The following is an 18,354-nucleotide window of genomic DNA, read 5'->3' as shown; positions in this document are numbered from 1 at the left end:
TGGCTTGTTTCTTCTAACAGCTGCTTGTGAGAATATCACACAAGCTCATAAATAGATCCAAAAGGATAATCTTAAATTGGAGCAATGATAAATAAACCATATAACAGACTTAGAAAAAAGTTTGAGGAAATACTTCAAGCCAAGCCCAAAAATATCCTAGGATGAAATCCACAGTAAATGCAGAAAATGCTGAAGAACCTCAATGAAAACAGAATTTTTATCACAGAAGGGTTTTAAGCTCTTTACTTCCCTTAGATTTGTTCACTGAGACTGAAGAAGAATGGTCCAAAACAAGTGATCAAAGAAAAATATTTATTAAGTGAATCTGCCTTCCCTGGCATGATGCAGCATCTCCCAATGTGCAGACCAATCCATACTATGACAGGAATACGCAAACTGTATGGCTACCCTGGCTAGTAGCATCCACCTGACGATCTCAGAATATGAAACAACAAAGAATCAAAAATTTAAGTGAAAAATAAAACTCTTCTCAGTTTTGCTAAGTAAAAATGAGTATTAGTAATCCCACACTTCTTGTAAAGCATAACTTTGATGCCTTTTGTTCATCCCAGTTCTCAATAAATTGCTTTTCTGACAGGGCTGTAGTCCCCTGGTATAGTGTTGCTAGGGGAAGAAGTCACAGGATCACTGCAAATCACCGAAGGTGGTGGGGGTTGAGTTTAAGGAAGACCAAGGTATAAAGGCATATCAGCTACTACAGCCATTTCCAATGCTGTTTGACAAAGTCAATATTTAGCTTGGAGATTACAGTTAGGAAAAGTTACTTTCATAATACAAAGATTTTGCTGAGCTTCTTATTAAGTTAGCAACAGCAATAGTCTCATCCATGTGCTGACTGTGGTCAAATGGGAGGCAGAGGAATTACTTTCATCTATTTGGACAAAGTGAGAAGGCAAGAGAAGAGCCAGGCATCACTTCAGATATGTTCTAGAAGATAACTCTCAGTGTGCAGCATCATTTAAACTTACTATTCCTATCGTGTCAATAGAGGAAAAATTGCAATTACACCTGAAATACTGCCTTTGTCATTTTGTCATAGTAGAAATGGCTCAAAGTATCAGAAGGTACTACCACTGATTATTTCATATAAAAAGAGATTAAGGTAGCCTTTGCTAATCTAGATTAAAAAAAAAAAAAAAAAAGGCTATTTGCTAGCTGTCTTACATCCTACTCCACAAGTTTCATTTAAACAGTACTTAAGTGCCTTGCTAAGCAGTCTTAACACAGTGGGTCAGTACATATTTTCCATTTTTCTTCCAGTGTGGTTTACTACAAGGTGACAGATGTATTTCTATGGTATGGAATGTTCAATTAAATAGCCCATCTATTGCCTCTAACAGGGCATTCAAAATTGAGAACACTTAAAACTGTCAAGGGAAAGTAAGTCTATATCACCTCTGAAACTCTCTGCTACAGGGTGTTACCAAGTCTATTATTTCTGAGGTAAAACTGGTCGAGTCAATGTTTGTATTAACAACATGAGCATCTGTTGTTGCGCTAGGCTAAAATAAACCTTGTAATAGCCATCAGTCCTTGTGTCTCCGGACACAGGTTGATCCCCATAATATAAAATTGTCAAGATAATTCTCCCCATATCACACTGTATTGCACAATTGTCCAAACCCATGACTATTTCACGTCTCTTGAAGCATCTGGTCTGATCATGTCAGTTAACAGTCATTTTTTGGAAAAAGGCGATTCAGTTACAGAGCAGACCATCCAGCTTGTTTTGTTGCAGAAAATTCTTTTTTGTTCATTTTTTGGAAATGTAACTGCTGATGATTCAATTTTACTATGACTTTTCTTTTTGGCTGTCTAATTAGGCAGCTTCTCCTCAATCAGTCACACCACTAGAATGATGTCAGTAATAAAAGCATTGCTTGGCCTTCCCGACAAGCAGGCCCTTCTGAGTGTCCTAAAAAAATAGCCACCATGTAGACTTCAGTTTCTTTCTTCGCAAACACACAAAAATTCTCAATTTCCAAAGAAGAAAATCTATTCACCATCTTCAGTTATGGCAGTCAACTCTCCACTTTAAAGCGTGACACCTGTACAGTTTTTACGATCTTAGTGGTGGGTTTTCCATCAATGTTGTTAGTCGATAGCAGAGATATTTCTCCTATTAAGCTGTCTTTAGACCCGTTCTGTCTCTGAAGGAAACAAACCAAAACATGCTGTTGAAAAGGTATAGCAGAATTTAAATACTGTGTTTTGATAACTGCTGCTATGACAGCCTTAGGCTAAGGATATAGCAATTTATATAGGTATACACACACCAGGAATATTAAAGCCTCTGCATTTATTTGATCAAACAGAACTTTTCCTCTCTCTTGCCTCCTCTCTCCCCTGCCAGATGCTGCCCTCTGTGCTATTCCCTGTTCAGGAAATGTCCCAGCTAATTATATGATTATTTAGCAAAGCTCTGCAAGCAAGCACTTACAACGAATTAATGGCCACTGTTGTGAGGGGGTCTGGGGCAGAGGGCAAAAAGAGGTGTTTGTGGACACTGAACATTGTAACATTAATTCCTTCCAGGGCATGAATTTAAGCCACACTGTAATGGATAAGAATGGAAACAGAAAAACAGTTTGAATTTTGAACTGGACTCTGTCAGACAAGCTACGTATTTCTACAAAGCATGTAAATGCGCTCAGCCTTAAATATATCAACTTCACTGCTGCAGCAAGTCCTCACAGAAACATTAAGGACAGCACAACTTTTTCAGTTTCCACCATATGCAGGAACACAAATACCCTTGAACTTAATTCCTATTAAAGAACAGATAGTGTGTTAGCCAGCCTTAAAGTGAAAAACACCTGTTTATTGGTTCAAAATTGTTCAAGCTTCAGTTATTCTAATTGCTTACAAGAAAAAATATGACGTGTTTTGCTGTGCAGTTTCCACACTATATACAATATCAGTATGTGGTTTTGGTATATCTGCATGCCAGATTAACAGACAAGATACCTGTTGTGGGAAGTCAGTTATCTGCAATTCTCCTTTCCAAGTTTTGGGTTTCCTTCTGTGCTCTTTTACAATAGACCACCAAGCACTTTTTGACTATAATTTGCTTCTCATATTTTGAGCTTAATAAAACTGTCAAAGCTGAGAGATATGGTAACATAATGTATAATGAAAGCCAACGATTACATTTAAAAGTCCTACTCTTTTTGTTTTGGGTAATATAAAAGAAAAAAAAAAAAAGCAATGCTTCAGGTCCAACCACTGATACTCTGAGACCTCTAAGAAACAGTGAATAAACAATAGTAGGTTGTGATTCCAACTGCATCCCAAGCACACCTGCACACTTCAAGAAAATGCAAAACTGTTTCTCCTGCTGTAGAGAACAAGGTACCATGTTAAGGGAAGCATCAAACTCAAGATGGCAAAGAGTCTTCCAGTAGCAGAAGCAAGTGGTTCACAAGGGTGTATGCTACAAAACTATGTATATTTGGAAATAAAGGCAAAGTGCAAATATAAGCAAAATGTAAAATTTTGAGTCACACTGCTGCTGCTAAAGCTGCAGCACTAAACATCCCCTTCTCCCGCCAAAAAAAAATAAAATTGCAAAGGATGCATGATTACTAACCTGTTGAGTCAACTGGATGCTGGGACCTCTCGCATCTGAAGATCGTGTAATAGGCAGTGGAGCCACCAGATCAGTTTTCACACTGGAATTGGGATATTACAAAATAGATATTGCCATAGTGAAGTAAATACAACTGTGCAGAGGAAGAACAACGAAACTGACCCAGACAACTACACAGATCTGACAGGAATAATCCAAAAGGCTCATCACCTGACTTCAGATATTGAAAGATGTCATCCTGATCCTCAGCAATCGGTGGGTACTTTCAGGGCATTCATAGATCATCCTATCTTTTCTCAAAGGGCCTGTCTCCTTCTGGGCTACAGAGGCAGCCTAACTTCAGGTAAGACATCACTTAAAACTGTGGGTGTGCCACACCTCCTTTCAGGGTGCCATTCAGTTAAAACTAGCCTCCTAACTGGGTGATATCACCAGGGTACTGCTTTTGATATATAACACCTTAACAAAATTGAGAATGGGACTGTCACTTTTCCATTTTTAAGTACCCCCCTTGCAAATCAGTTTTCTAGGAAAGACTGATCCACCTACTGCTGGAGAAGATTGTACATGTTGTAAATGAAGAGTTCCAATGAAACAAATTACAGAATAAAGAAAGATTATGTCCTAACCCTATTAAGGATTAAGGTATCTGGAAAGCAACTAGTGGATTCTCATCCCTTAGGCAACTTCATGACCTACCACTGAACAGCAATATAGGTTTATTTTAGCTGTTTCAGCTTTTCCCCTTTCAAGCTCAAGGATCAAGCAAACCTCTGTGGCCCAAGAATAGAAGAGAAATTGTTTTGTACTTGTTTGCGTCATTTATCGCTGAAGACCTACTATTTAGAGGGTTACCTGAATCCTATGCCAGCAACCAGCACCTTTATGCCACTTCTAATCTAACCATGATCTTTGAACAACTTTTGGGCCACACTAAACCATTCTATTGCTAATAACCACATTCACATACTTCACTTCAGACAGGACAGATCTTTCACCATCAGAGCACTGGGACCGCCGATACTGGCGGTAGCTTCGAGGGGAATGTGAATGCCTAATGCGGATTGGGTCACCTTGAGTCCTAAGAGAGACACAGAATTCACAATGGTAGTTTAGAAAACTAGATCTTCAGCACAAAAACATTAGTTCAACTGCAGACTGAGAGATTCTCCCATTTCTTATTTAAGTATAACAGATAGCTTCTTGCACTGGCTGAATTTAAGAAGCTATTGCTTTTCTTACAAGTCCATACTGGAATCCAGTGCTTTAGGTGCAAATGTCACAAACTGGCATCCCATATTTGAGAATTAAACCATTTAATACAGAATGCATGACTACATACAGCTTTAACATCAGCCTTTTCTATTGGTGCTGTGGAAATACATCATAATGCAAACCAGGATCCCATTTCTGCCGCATGCAGCACTTGCACTAGCATATGGCATCCCCAACAGGCAAGCAGCACAGTGAAATACATGTTGGCTCTTAAGGAAATAACTGTGCTCTGGCAGCTGCCCATGACAAGCAAGGAAATGGGCTGGACAGGTAAAATAGTGCCTCAGATGATCAGAATAAATACTTGAAAGAAAGCAGAAGTTCTGGAAATAAATGGATTTGTTTGTTTTAATTCAGTTCTCTCTGATTCTGTAACTTATACTACAAAGCAATTTGCTGGATGGCATAGGGAGACATACAGAACAGAGAGACATTTATCAGCTTTACAAGTGTGTGGGACAGATAGGGAGAGATGAAGATGACTTTTTTCATAGTTTGGGAAGAGAAAATAGTAGGTTTTTAAACTATTAAGTATCCTCACCCAATCCATCCTAGATGACCATTAGTAGGTAGAAGCTTAGAGATATAATGTATAAACCCACTCCCATTTCAGTATGACAGAGTTCATAGCAAAATAAGGAGGAGAGGAAAAAAGAAAAAGGACTTTCATATTCATAAATTAAAATCCTGACATAAACTCACTCTATTTTAGTGTATGGAATTTCTTTCAGTTGCTCTTCAGACAGGCCAGATGGATCCACAAGCTCCTTCCTAGAAAAGATTAGGCAAAGTAAAAAATGTAACAGTAGCTACCAACCGCAAAACCATTTTTATTTTTATTATATTAGGTTGAAAAGATTTACTGAGACAAGCTGTTGTCAGCTCTGAAGCTATCTTGACATCAAAATAGGAAACCTATTAAGAAATGTGCCTAACTTAATTTTGATGGCTTCAACTGTGTGTCACATCCTGTTCTACCTTCCTCTCACCTTCCTGCAAATCTGATCTTTATATGATCAGACATATATATGAACACTGTGGATACTGAACATCAAAACTGCTTTGGAATAGCTAACTATCTTCCTAACTGGTAGTCCTATAGCGTATGGGGCCTCACCCTAGGAATGTCAGTATTACAAACAAGCACACGTTGGTAGCCACAGAGGTACAAATTTCTAAAATGCTGTATTCTCCCTTTAATTTATCTTCCTTAAATTTATCTATTATACAATGCTATTCGGTGCATGCAGTGATCTGCAGTACTTCTGCACACAGCAGGTCATTAACACCCACATAAATTACCATGGCACATAAATAAATCAGAACATAATGCCTCATAACTAAATCAGAACATAATGCCTCATAGCCATAGCGCAAGGAACGTGAACAACTACGTTAGAGGCAAACCAAGCAGTCACTCAGACCCTACAAGGACCATACTTACTGAATATGTTTCCACAGTTCTTCTTTAGCTTGTACATCTGGGCTTCTCCTATAAATGCCAACAAAGATAACAAAGGCAGAACTGTGAAAACTGTCATCTGATGTGTGGCTGTTCAAATAACTTTTAACAGCACAGACCCTGCACAGGAATCATGGAAAATGTAATCCACCAGCGACTTCAATTTTAAGGTCTGTTCTCTCAAAAAATGCATCAAACTCCACAACTTTATTTCAACCAAAAAGTAATTTCTTGAATGACAGGCTCTCAATCACAACTGCTGTTCCATCAGCTTTCAGCAAGTGTATGCATAAAATATAAACAACAGAAGAACTTCCCAAGCCAAATGAGTGCCCAGCTACTGCCACCCCTTATCCAGCTGAGGACCATGTCTTTTGGGATAATACATTTGTAAATGGCCCTCAGAAATGTCCTGTTGCCCCCAGAGCCCTTTGTGGGCAGAAAGAGGGCAGGCCACACCAGGCTGAGACACCAGTAACCCTTGGCCATTCCCAGCGAGCACCAGTAAAGAGAAACCACTGCTTAGCTGCATCACAGTACAGCCTCTCACCTTCTGGTCATTTCCAGTAAGGTTTCTGCTCGCTTCATTTACCTTTGTGATATCCAGGAGAAAAAAACAATTATGAACAAGCTAAACCAGCAACCACACATACTCAGGCACACAAATAGTTTAGAGAATATTTCATTCACAAATAGCCAAAATTTTAACTTCCCTGATGGAGACATATAGATGCCTGCAGACATAAAGCAAGCCTGAATGGCATGCCTGACATTTTCCACTGAATTACAGAAGACAGTGTATCCAAACTGGACCCCCTTTATTTTTATTTGTTACCCTATTTTATTGCAAGGTTGGTGTAAAACCACCACCATTGCTGAAGCTGCACCTAGAATTCATCAAAATCCATGCAGAGTAATTGATGAAATGAGCATTTTACACAGTGGCAGGGACTACATTTGCATGGACAGATCTTTAGTAACTCTTTTTATCAGGATTATATAAACTCAGTGTCAACAGCCAGACTGGTCCACACCATCTGAGATGTGAGGTATGCAACTTTTAGACAGATTCAGCATACCTAAATGCTCCCACCGAAGTAGTCACAGTTTCTCAAAGACTAAGTCTTACATCATCAGATCATAGAGCTTTTCTTTCCTTGAACATATTCGAAGATGCTTTTGGAGTGAATATAATATGAATTTAAACAAAGATCACAGAGGATAGCAGAGTTCTGCATTTTAACATCATGAAATTTGCTTTACCTTGCCCAGAGACAGCTGTATCAGAAATTATTCCAAAATGCTATCCCTAACAATTTCACTGTTTTCTTATTTCACTGTTACTACATTTGTCTCATTTCCAAACTTAAGCCTCAGAATATTGTCCAGACACATCTATACTGCAGTACACGTTTTGCAGTTGGTATAAAGGCAGACCATTTAGGGATCGTAACATTTTGGGGTTGGTTTTGTTGCGGTTTTCTTCTTAATTTTACAGGTGCAGAAGTAGTGGGAGATACTGGTGTACTGCTTTATAAATCATAGAATCATAGAATAGTTAGGGCTGCAAAGGACCTTAAGTTCATGAAGTTCCAATCCCACTGCCATGGGCAAGGACACCACACACTAAACTATGTCACCCAAGGCTCTGTCCAACCTGGCCTTGAACACTGCCAGGGATGGAGCATTCACAACTTCCTTGGGCAACCTGTGCCAGCACCTCACCACCCTCACAGTAAAGAATTTCCTTATATCTAACCTGAACTTCCCCTGTTTGAGTTTGTCTGAACTTCTATCTAACTATATCTGTCTGAACTTATATCTAACCTGAACTGCCCCTGTTTACCCTTTGTCCTATCGCTACAGTCCTGGATGAAGAGTCCCGCTCTGACGTCCCCTTCAGATACTGGAAGGCTGCTATAAGATGTCCATGCAGCCTTCTCCAGGCTGAACAGCCCCAACTTTCTCAGCCTCTCTTCATACAGGAAGTGCTCCAATCCCATTATCGTCCTCGTGGCCCTCCTCTGGACTTGCTCCAACAGCTCCATGTCCTTTTTATGTTGAGGACACCAGAACTGCACACAATGCTCCAGGTGAGGTCTCATGAGAGCAGAGTAGAGGGGCAGGATCACCTCCTTCGACCTGCCGGTCATGCTTCTTTTGATGCAGCCCAGGATACGGCTGGCTTTCTCAGCTGCGAGCGCACACTGAAGCTGGCTCATGTTCATTTTCTCATCAACCAACACCTCCAAGCCTTTCTCTGCAGGGCTGTTCTGAATCTCTTCTCTGCCCAACCTGTAGCTGTGCCTGGGATTGCCTGGACACAGGTGTAGGACCTTGCACTTGGCTTGACTGAACTTCATGAGATTGGCATTGGCCCACCTCACAAGCATGTCAAGGTCTCTCCAGATGGCATTCCCTCCCTCCAGAGAGAAGCAGAAGGATGAGTAATCACCTTACATTTGTAATTCCCTTGTAGGACTAATATGAACTAATCCATAAACTTTCCAGTCTCCAAGGTAGTGATAGCTTTCCAGGCAGCATAAAACAGCTGCCCCAGATGATTCCCTTGATGGATTCTCTCTGTTCCAACTGCTCAGGTACGCATGACAGAAACAGCTACAGCCACAAGTAGCTTGAAGTCTTATTTTTCTCAGCATTCAGAGCTTTTTATGGCTTTGTGTGTATTTATTATAATGCATTTAGTTTTCTCTGATTTTTCAGAGAGTTTTTCTCCTTCTCCCTTCCTGCATTTACTTCTTTCTTACATCCATCCATGCTGATTTTAGCTGCCTGTGGCTGTTGCATGGTATGCAGTGGCATTTAACAGTGTTTTTCACTCCCAGTTTTGAACTAATTTCTCCTTACATTCAACCATCTCCTCACAAAACAGCAGCTGCATACCCCACATTTACCCTGGGGCTGGTAAAATAGGCATCCTCTGTTGAGGCCGAATAATCAGGCAGTGGGGAATGCAAAAAATGCCAGCTTCTCTATGAAGGCTTTGTAATGCTTACAAGCTCTAGTTTGCCTGAAGGAAGCAAAATCTCAAGGTCATTCCCAAATCCAGGATCCACACAAAGCAGGGTGCTGTGCCCACCACTGACTCAGCTCAGGATGTGGCCTTAAATCTTAGGTATCACCAAATGTCATGTGATGCCTCACCTAAGGTAAGAAATATTAATCTGTGGGTCAATGTGAAAAAGGAGTGGTTAAATAAGAAGTTGTCTTTATTTCTCCATTTTATAGGAACTCTGCCTCCTGCTTTCTACAGCCAACTCCAGACATTTAATTTCATGGTCTTTTTCTCCCTCCTTCTTTCACCCCTGCAATGACACTAATAAGGAAGCCACTGCTGTAAAATATCTGTTCAGCAATATGACATTTCATAGGAAAAATAAAAGAAAAAAAAAAGAAAATGGCTAAACACAATGATTCCTCAAAACAAACCACTTCTATGAACGCCCATCTTAACTGTATATTCTATCTGTTTAAGAAGTGTTACCATACTGGGACTCTCAGCATTTACTGCAGATAACTAACCACAAATTAATATCCAGAAATATGAGAAAGTATCTTACTAAAAGCATTTTCCTTCGAAAGGCCTATTCCTGCTTCCTTTGAAAGCAAAATGAACAAAAGCTTACAAAAGGTAAGGCAAAATGTAGGTATTGCATATGCTGCATAGAAAATTCATGTTTGTATAGGTCTTAACAGCCCACAACAAAACAATCCTTCTATTAAACCTTAAAGCTAGATCACAACCCCTCTTTCACTTTTGTTTTCATCTTTTTACTGTAAATTGTTTTAGAATTCACAGTTTTGACATATTATGTATACTTAGATTGTCCTGTTGCAGCATCTGGATCAATAGCTCCTGGACAATTTGTACTCTCATTAGATTCTCTACTGCACAAGCAACCTTGTGGGAATTTCCAGTAAGTGATGAGTCTTCAGGGCTTTTTCGTTTGTTTGTTTGTTTGTTTTTATTACATTTGCACATGCTCAAACAACTCTACATATAAATAAGGCCTACTTTACTTTTCCGTGTCTGCATCTGCACCCTTATTAATATTTCAGCTTGAGTCACAAATGCTAAATTTAAATAGCCATGGAATTTTAATAGTCATATCATCTTAACTAAAAAAAAAAACCCCTTTGGCTACACAGATGTTTTACATGAATTCTTGAAAATAAACCCTGTAGAACTAGAAATGGGAGCTCTCTCAATGTGCTGATTCTTTTAGGAGAAAGGAAGGTCAAATTCTGGTCAAACGTTTTTATTCCTGAGACCAATGAAACACCACCTCCCCACCACCACTGATTAATATTACACAGTATCAAACAAACAAAATGTACTGTACCAGGTAAAAGCAACAAATAGGCATTACTTCACGCTCGCAAACGGAATCTCTAGTTAACCTGACTGCACTAAGGAACTTAATGTGAAAGACTTACCTGTATTAAAACAAAGGTTTTATATCAATCATTAAATGTGCAAATTGAAATGACCAAATGATCAGATTTAAAAACAAAAGCAACCATACCCTACACCCTAGGGAATCACATTTCCCTTCCCTCCAACCTGCATCCAGTCATGCAAGCAAACAGCTAAGCCAAACTAAATTAAATTAAATAAATTAAATTAAATATAACCTACTGAAGGCTAACAGTTCGCACAGTATCACACAGTATGCTGGAGATTGGAAGGGACCTCAAAAGATCATCTAGTCCAATCCCCCTGCCAGAGCAGGAACACCTAGATAACGTTACACAGGAATGTGTCCAGGCGGGCTTTGAATGTCTCCAGGGAAGGAGACTCCACAACCTCCCTGGGCAGCCTGTTCCAGTGTTCCGTCACCCTCACTGAGAAGAAGTTCCTTCTCAAGTTTAAGTGGAACCTCTTGTGTTCCAGTTTGCACCCATTACCCCTTGTCCTATCATTGTTTGCCACTGAGTAGAGCCTGGCTCCATCCTCGTGACACTCCCCCTTTATATATTTATAGACACTTATAAGGTCACCCCTCAGTCTCCTCTTCTCTAAACTATAAAGACCCAGCTCCCTCAGTCTTTCCTCATAAGGGAGATGCTCCACTCCCTTAATCATCTTGGTTGCCCTGCGCTGGACTCTCTCCAGCAGCTCCCTGTCCTTCTTGAACTGAGGGGCCCAGAACTGGACACAATATTCCAGATGGGGTCTCACCAGGGCAGAGTAGAGGGGAAGGAGGACCTCTCTCGACCTACTAACCACCGCCCTTCTAATACACCCCAGGATGCCATTGGCCTTCTTAGCCACAAGGGCACAGTGTTGGCTCATGGTCATCCTGTCGTCCACTAGGACCCCCAGGTCCCTCTCCCCTACACTGCTCTCTAGCAGATCGTTCCCCAACCTATACTGGAACCTGGGGTTGTTCCTGCCCAGATGCAGGACTCTACACTTTCCCTTGTTATATTTCATCCCGTTATTCCCTGCCCAACTCTCCAGCCTGTCCAGGTCTCGCTGGATGGCAGCACAGCCTTCTGGCGTGTCAGCCACTCCTCCCAGCTTAGTGTCATCAGCAAACTTGCTGATAGTACACTCAATTCCCTCATCTAAATCATTGATGAATATATTAAATAATACCGGTCCCAGTACTGACCCTTGAGGCACTCCACTAGTTACAGGCCTCCAACTAGACTCAGCCCCATAGACTACAACTCTCTGGCTTCTCTCCTTCAGCCAGTTCGCAGTCCACCTCACTACCTGGTCATCCAGTCCACACTTCCTCAATTTAGCCGTGAGGATGCTGTGGGAGACTGTGTCAAAGGCTTTGCTGAAGTCAAGGTAGACCACATCCACCGCTCTGCCATCACCCATCCACCGTGTTATTTCCTCATAAAAGGCTAAGAGATTGGTCAAACATGATTTCCCCCTGGTGAAGCCATGTTGACTGCCCCTCATAACCCTCTTATCCTTGATATGCTTTAAGATGGCACCAAGGACAAGGTGTTCCATCACTTTCCCAGGGATGGAGGTGAGGCTGACCGGTCTATAGTTACCCGGGTCCTCCTTCTTGCCCTTTTTGAAGACCGGAGTGACATTTGCCTTCCTCCAGTCCTCAGGCACCTCTCCCGTTTCCCAGGACTTGGTAAAGATGATGGCGAGTGGTCTAGCAATGACTTCCGCCAGTTCCCTCAGCACCCGCGGGTGCATCCCATCTGGACCCATGGATTTATGGACGTCCAGATTGCTCAACTGATCTCTAACCCATTCCTCATCGACTAAGGCAAGTCGCTCCGTCGACCTGACTTCATCTAAGGTCTCAGGGGTATAGGGCTCTTCAGGACTGCCTGCAGCAGAGTAGACAGAGACAAAGAAGGCATTCAGTAACTCTGCCATCTCTGCATCTTCTGTCACCAGGGCACCCATCCCGTTCATCAGTGGGCCTACATTGCCTCTGGTGTTAGTTTTGTCTGCCATGTACTTGAAAAAGCTCTTTTTGCTGTCCTTGACCCTTCTTGCCAGGTTTAATTCTAAGGAAGCCTTAGTCCTCCTAGCTGCCTTCCTACATCCCCTAGCAGCAGCCTTATATTCCTCCCAAGTGGCCAGCCCCTCCTTCCATGACCTGTAAACTCTCCTCTTCCACTTGAGCATACCCAGCAATTCCCTATTTAGCCACACAGGTCTCTTGGCCCTCTTCCTTGACTTCCTACGTGTCGGGATGCTCCGATCTTGAGCACGGAAAAAGCAGTCCTTGAATGTCAACCAACTATGTTGGGCCCCTTTTCCTTCAAGCAGCCTTGCCCATGGGATTTCCCCTAGCAATTGCTTGAAAAGGCCAAAGTTTGCCCTGCTAAAGTCCAGGGTTGCAATTCTACTTGGTATTCTACTAGTCCTACCACACAAGATCCTGAACTTCACCATCTCGTGGTCGCTGCAACCAAGGCAGCCCTCAACCCTTACTGCTTCAACCAGACCCTCCTTGTTAGTGAGGATGAGATCCAGCAGCGCTCCTCTCTTGGTCGGCTCATCCACCATTTGCAGGAGGAAGTTATCATCCACACACTGGAGGAACCTCCTGGACTGCGGCTGGGTTGCCGAGTGGTCCTTCCAGCAAACATCAGGGAAGTTAAAATCCCCCATGACGACCACGGCCTGTGACTGTGAGGCCTCTCTCAGCTGCCTGTAGAAGGCCTCGTCAACTTCCTCACCCTGATCTGGTGGTCTGTAACAGACACCTACAACAGTATCCCCCCTGCCAGCCTGCCCCTTAATTCTCACCCACAGACTCTCAACTCGCTCATCATCTGTCCCCAGACAGAACTCGGTGCATTGTAGTTCCTCCCGCACATAAAGAGCAACCCCACCACCCCTCCTGGCTGGCCTGTCTTTCCTAAAAAGGACATAGCCCTCCATGACTATATTCCAGTCATGTGAGCTGTCCCACCAAGTCTCTGTAATTGCCACCAGATCATAGTCCCCTGACTTAACACAGGTTTCCAACTCCTCCTGCTTATTTCCCATGCTGCGCACATTGGTGTACAGACATTCCAGGGAGCGAGCTGAGCACACCGATTTCACCCTAGGATTATAGGAGGCCTCCCAATCTTCATTAATTCTGGAGCGCTGCCCCACTGGGGCAAGCCCAGCAACAACCCCATCCCCCTTCGAATCTAGTTTAAAGCTCTCCAAATGAGCCCTGCTAATTCGTGCCCCAGTATCCTTTTGTCTCTGTGAGACAAACCTTTCTCACTTGACATTGTCCAGACTGGTGCCCTATAAAACCAGCTGTTATCAAAGAATCCAAAGCCCTGCCTGTAGCACCAGTCTCGAAGCCAATTGTTCATGAACTGAATCTTCCCATTCCTTCCCACATCATCAGTGGAAGATGGAAGGAGTGCGGAGAAGATCACTTGAGCCCCAGACTCTTTCACCATCCTCCCCAAGGCCCTGTAGTCTTTCTTCATCCCCCTCAGACTGCGGGAAGCAGCTTCCTCCCCACCTGTCTGGAAGACCAGCAGCGGGTAGTAGTCTGTCGGGTGCACCAGGCTGGGGAGCGCCCCGGTGATATCCCTGATCCGGGCTCCAGGCAGACTACACACTTCCCTATGATGAGGGTCAACTCTGCATATCGGGCCCTCTGTTCCTCTCAGAAGGGAATCCCCTACTACAATGACCCTTCTTTCTTTCTTTCTTATCAGAGGCAGTCTTGAGGTGAGAAGTCGACCGCCTTTTCCTATGTGGCCTTGTGGGCTGGCCTTGCCCCACATCCTCACCTACCTCTCCTTCAAGATCCAGGGCCTCGAACCTATTACGGAGGGACACCTGGGGAAGCAGGGCAGGAAGGGGGGAGGGTTTCCCACAATGCTGAACTGGAACTCGCTTCCAACCCTCGTCGTCTTTTTGGTCCCCTACCTCTGCGCTACAGCTACAGGGCAGGGGCTGTCTCGGGCCATCCCCCTCTGCCTGAGAGGGCAGGGGGTCCTTCCCCTTTTGGGGGGTATCTCCCTGGAACCGTTCCGACCGGCACGCCAGGGAGTTACTCCACCAGTCGATCTCCCTTTCACACTCCCTGATGGTCCTCAGCGTCTCGACCTCCTCCTTAAGTCTTGCCACCAGGCTAAGCAGATCTTCTACCTGCTCACACCTCACGCAGGTGGAACGCTGTCCTCCCTCCCCCGGCAGCATCAGGCTCTGGCACTCCCTGCACCCAGAGACCTGAACAGCCACGGTTTGGGACGGGGTCTCCGTCTGAGTTGCTGTAGTCGTCTTACTGCAAGCTCTCCTTCTGGAGACAACCATATTGGTCTGTAGTCTGGGACACCAGCAACACGACCTGCGTATTCCTCCCTGCACCCGGTGGGCAGCGACCGGTCGCTGCCCTCTCAGAGGCTTTTTCAAGGCAAGCAGTAGGGAGTGGTCGCCGTCACCGTGGGAACGCCCCCCGCCACGTCAGCCTCTCTCTCGCAAGGGCTGCTGTGGCTTCGGGGATCGGGAGATGTCGGGAATCGCGATGTCTCTGCGCTCTCCTCTCTGATTTTCCTAATCTCCGTTGACCCTCGCGGTCGCTGAAGCGTGCCGGCTGTGGCTCTAGCTAGGCTAGCTCCGATCAGCTGACTGAATCAAGTTAAATGCCTTTTACTAAAGTTTTTTGAAGCACTTTGAAAGGAATTCTCATTTTGCTTTTTTTAGTTCCTGCTTGCACTTATTAAGGATATGTGCCACACTTGGGAGGTTTAGGCTTATTTCATTGTTTTGATTTTACTTTTAAACTGAAGAGAAACAAAAAGAAGGAATATATTCATCACTAACATAATAGGGAAAAGAAATGAGAAGCCATTCAAATCTTGAGGATTTCACTTCTTTCCTTCTTCTAGGGTCTTTCTTTCTCAATTAAGATACTACACATTTATGTTTTTCCTAATAGTAGCTTGAATAAAAAATTATATCACGACGCTGGAAAATAAAAGCCATTTCATAAATCAACTTGCCGTAAGAGGGAGTCCATGCTGCCTAAGTAATGAAATTTACTTGGTTTATGGGTATAAATTTATTATTGAGTAAATTTTCTAGCTTATAGCACTTTCTGTATACAGTAAAAAAATGTAATTTTAACTTAATCAGCTATATTTTTGTGGATTCCCTACAAGTGAGCTTTAATATTCCTGATTTTTAGTAATATATCATTGTACAATTACAACTAATAACATTTGACTTTTGTGCAGCTAAAGGTGAACAAGTCTGTACAAAGCTAGTTAAAGAAAAAATTCCAACATTTGGAATTTTAATGGCAAATTCTGTTTCTCATAAAAGAATGAAAACTGTATACTATGAAACTGGAGACAGAAATTAGTTCTAGCAGCTCAGGCAACTAAAACCAGAACTCCGGTAGATTTTAATACTGGAAACTTCAGTACTATTACAGTTTCAATCTGTGTGAATGAAATAATCATTTAAGGCACTATACAGTTTATCTCTGTAAATCTCAACATGAAAAGTAAATTTAAGAAAAGTTATTAATGGGAAGTACCTATGCTAAGTGCATTACACTGGTCACACATTGCTCTATCAGCACCAGGGCTGTCAGCCAGACAGCAATGATGGAGGGAGCTTCAAAAGCTCCCTTTTGCCATCTCTCCCAGTGCCTCATAGCTTCTTTCCTGGCAGTCTTCAACACCACCTACCCTGCCCTTCTCTGCCTGCCAGGCACACCAATGCTGGCACTGCTCTGGATGGTTGCTTGGACAGCAGATTAGGCTGGACACAAACATGATAAAGAACAGTATACCCCAGAAACATTCTATTAGAAGAAAAACACAAATTAAAAGAAACCATAATTTTCATTAGTTTGAGAAAAATTATTTTAGAAGCTGACAATTTCACCGTGTCAAAAGCACTGTCAACAAGAATAGCAGTGCCTGGAAGCATGGCTCCATCACAGAAATCCTGACATCAGAATGCAATACATCACTGTCTGCTGCCTGTCAATGGCAATTTGACATGAAAACACCAGAAGCTGGTCTCATCTGGAAGAATACTGCAGATATTATATGAGTAAACAAAGTGTGTGTGCATTTCACAAAAATGCCTGCACCTATCACACAAAATGTCAGTGTTTTCACAGACTTGCTGCCCAGAAGAGGGGAATCATCCTCATTACTGGATACAGTCCAGGACTCCACCAAAGGTGACAGAGAGAGTTCCTGACCAGCTCTATGACAAAGCTCTTCCTGCATTATCTCTTCTTGCCCTGAAATTCATATCACTAAACAAAAAGAGAGTGATCACAAAGACAGATCTGATAATGTGAGAATACGCTAAGTGAAAGCCTCTATCCCTCAGCGGCCTCTATTCCTCACCACCACACTGGAGATACTCCTCCTGCTTTTTAACATGTCACAGCAGCCTTAATTTTCATGTCAAAGAGGACAAGGGTTACATACGAACGAGATCTGTGTCTGGATCGCCGGTAGGTTGGGTCTGCCTGGTTTTTCTCCTTTTGTCGCCGTAACACAGCTTCCCACTGCGGAGCTGAGTCAACCATGTCATTCTCTTGCCGTAATCTAGAAAAAAAAAAGATTCCAGGAGTTTAGTCTGAGGTTTCTGAGAAGCAATGAGGATTTTTCTCCCCAGCTCCCGCAATGCAATACTTTAACTTCATCTTGCTAAATTTTAATTGGTGTTCCGAAACTAAATTAAAATATAAGAACTTCTATCAAAGAAAACTCACTGATTTATTTATAAACAGCACAGACCAAAAATGAAATTACCCAGGCCTTTAAGGACAGGATCACAACCTGTATTGTCTTCCCAATCCAAGCCAAACATCTAGAATTTTTTTCCCAATTACACATTCCAGCCCACCTCATCTACAGCAAGTGTAAGCCCCACATCACAATACAAACCTCTTCTGATACTGCTTTTCAAAATATTTTGTTGCAGCATGTATCTTCCTAGGATCCAGAGAAAGTTCCCCAGGCATGCCCTTGGCAAGTTCCTGCTCAGAGAAAGCATTCCCTTCACCCTGATTTGCATCAAAGCCCAGAATGCACATGTATCTCTCTGCCTGCCCCAGACATACATAATCCTTCTGCCTCCCCTTCTGCACTGTGCCCCTATGGCTTTGGCCCCTGGCTTTGCTTGTGTGCTTCTAAACTACATGATATTACTTTTATTGCTTTTTTTATTATTATTTTTTTCTTTAATCCATGAATCCACTATTGGAATGCAGTACAGATTAAACTAAATGTCAAAATCCCATAAACACAGCATGTTTGTTAGGAGGCTGAAGTAACTCTACAGTGACACAACCAGTCAGGCCAACTGACACACCAACATTTGGCCATTCAAAGCTACACAGATGATCCACGGTTTTGAGGCTACAGATATGAGTGGCGTGATGAAGTGTTAAGTTGGAACAAATGGATATGCTTGATCATAGCAGTGAATTTAAAAGTCAGCAGGGATTTAGAAACAAATGTGGAAAATATCACTCCACATGTGGGTTTTCTGATAGGATGGTATGAC

General features: G+C 42.7%; 1 protein-coding gene across 5 annotated transcripts in view; it reads right to left on the bottom strand.

The window, feature by feature from the left end:
• Positions 1–292: 292 nt before the first annotated feature.
• Positions 293–18,354, bottom strand: part of EPB41L4A (erythrocyte membrane protein band 4.1 like 4A) — a 127,467-nt gene continuing 109,405 nt past the window's right edge. For all 5 annotated transcript variants that reach the window (XM_062604234.1, XM_062604235.1, XM_062604236.1 and 2 more), the window contains 6 exons: positions 17,271–17,390; positions 6,330–6,377; positions 5,588–5,656; positions 4,581–4,691; positions 3,611–3,692; positions 293–2,171 (listed from right to left, as the gene is read on the bottom strand). In XM_062604234.1, coding sequence (XP_062460218.1) covers positions 2,043–2,171; positions 3,611–3,692; positions 4,581–4,691; positions 5,588–5,656; positions 6,330–6,377; positions 17,271–17,390 — 559 coding nt within the window. In that variant the 3' untranslated portion in view covers positions 293–2,042. The remainder of the gene's footprint in view (positions 2,172–3,610; positions 3,693–4,580; positions 4,692–5,587; positions 5,657–6,329; positions 6,378–17,270; positions 17,391–18,354) is intronic.

Source organism: Pezoporus occidentalis, unplaced genomic scaffold (genome assembly GCF_034315485.1).
Source record: "Pezoporus occidentalis ecotype Australia unplaced genomic scaffold, CSIRO_AGI_Poc_V1 ctg84, whole genome shotgun sequence".
Classification (NCBI taxonomy): Eukaryota; Metazoa; Chordata; class Aves; order Psittaciformes; family Psittacidae; genus Pezoporus; species Pezoporus occidentalis.
Note: the sequence above shows the minus strand (reverse complement) of the source record. Positions and strands in the feature narration are given on the sequence as shown.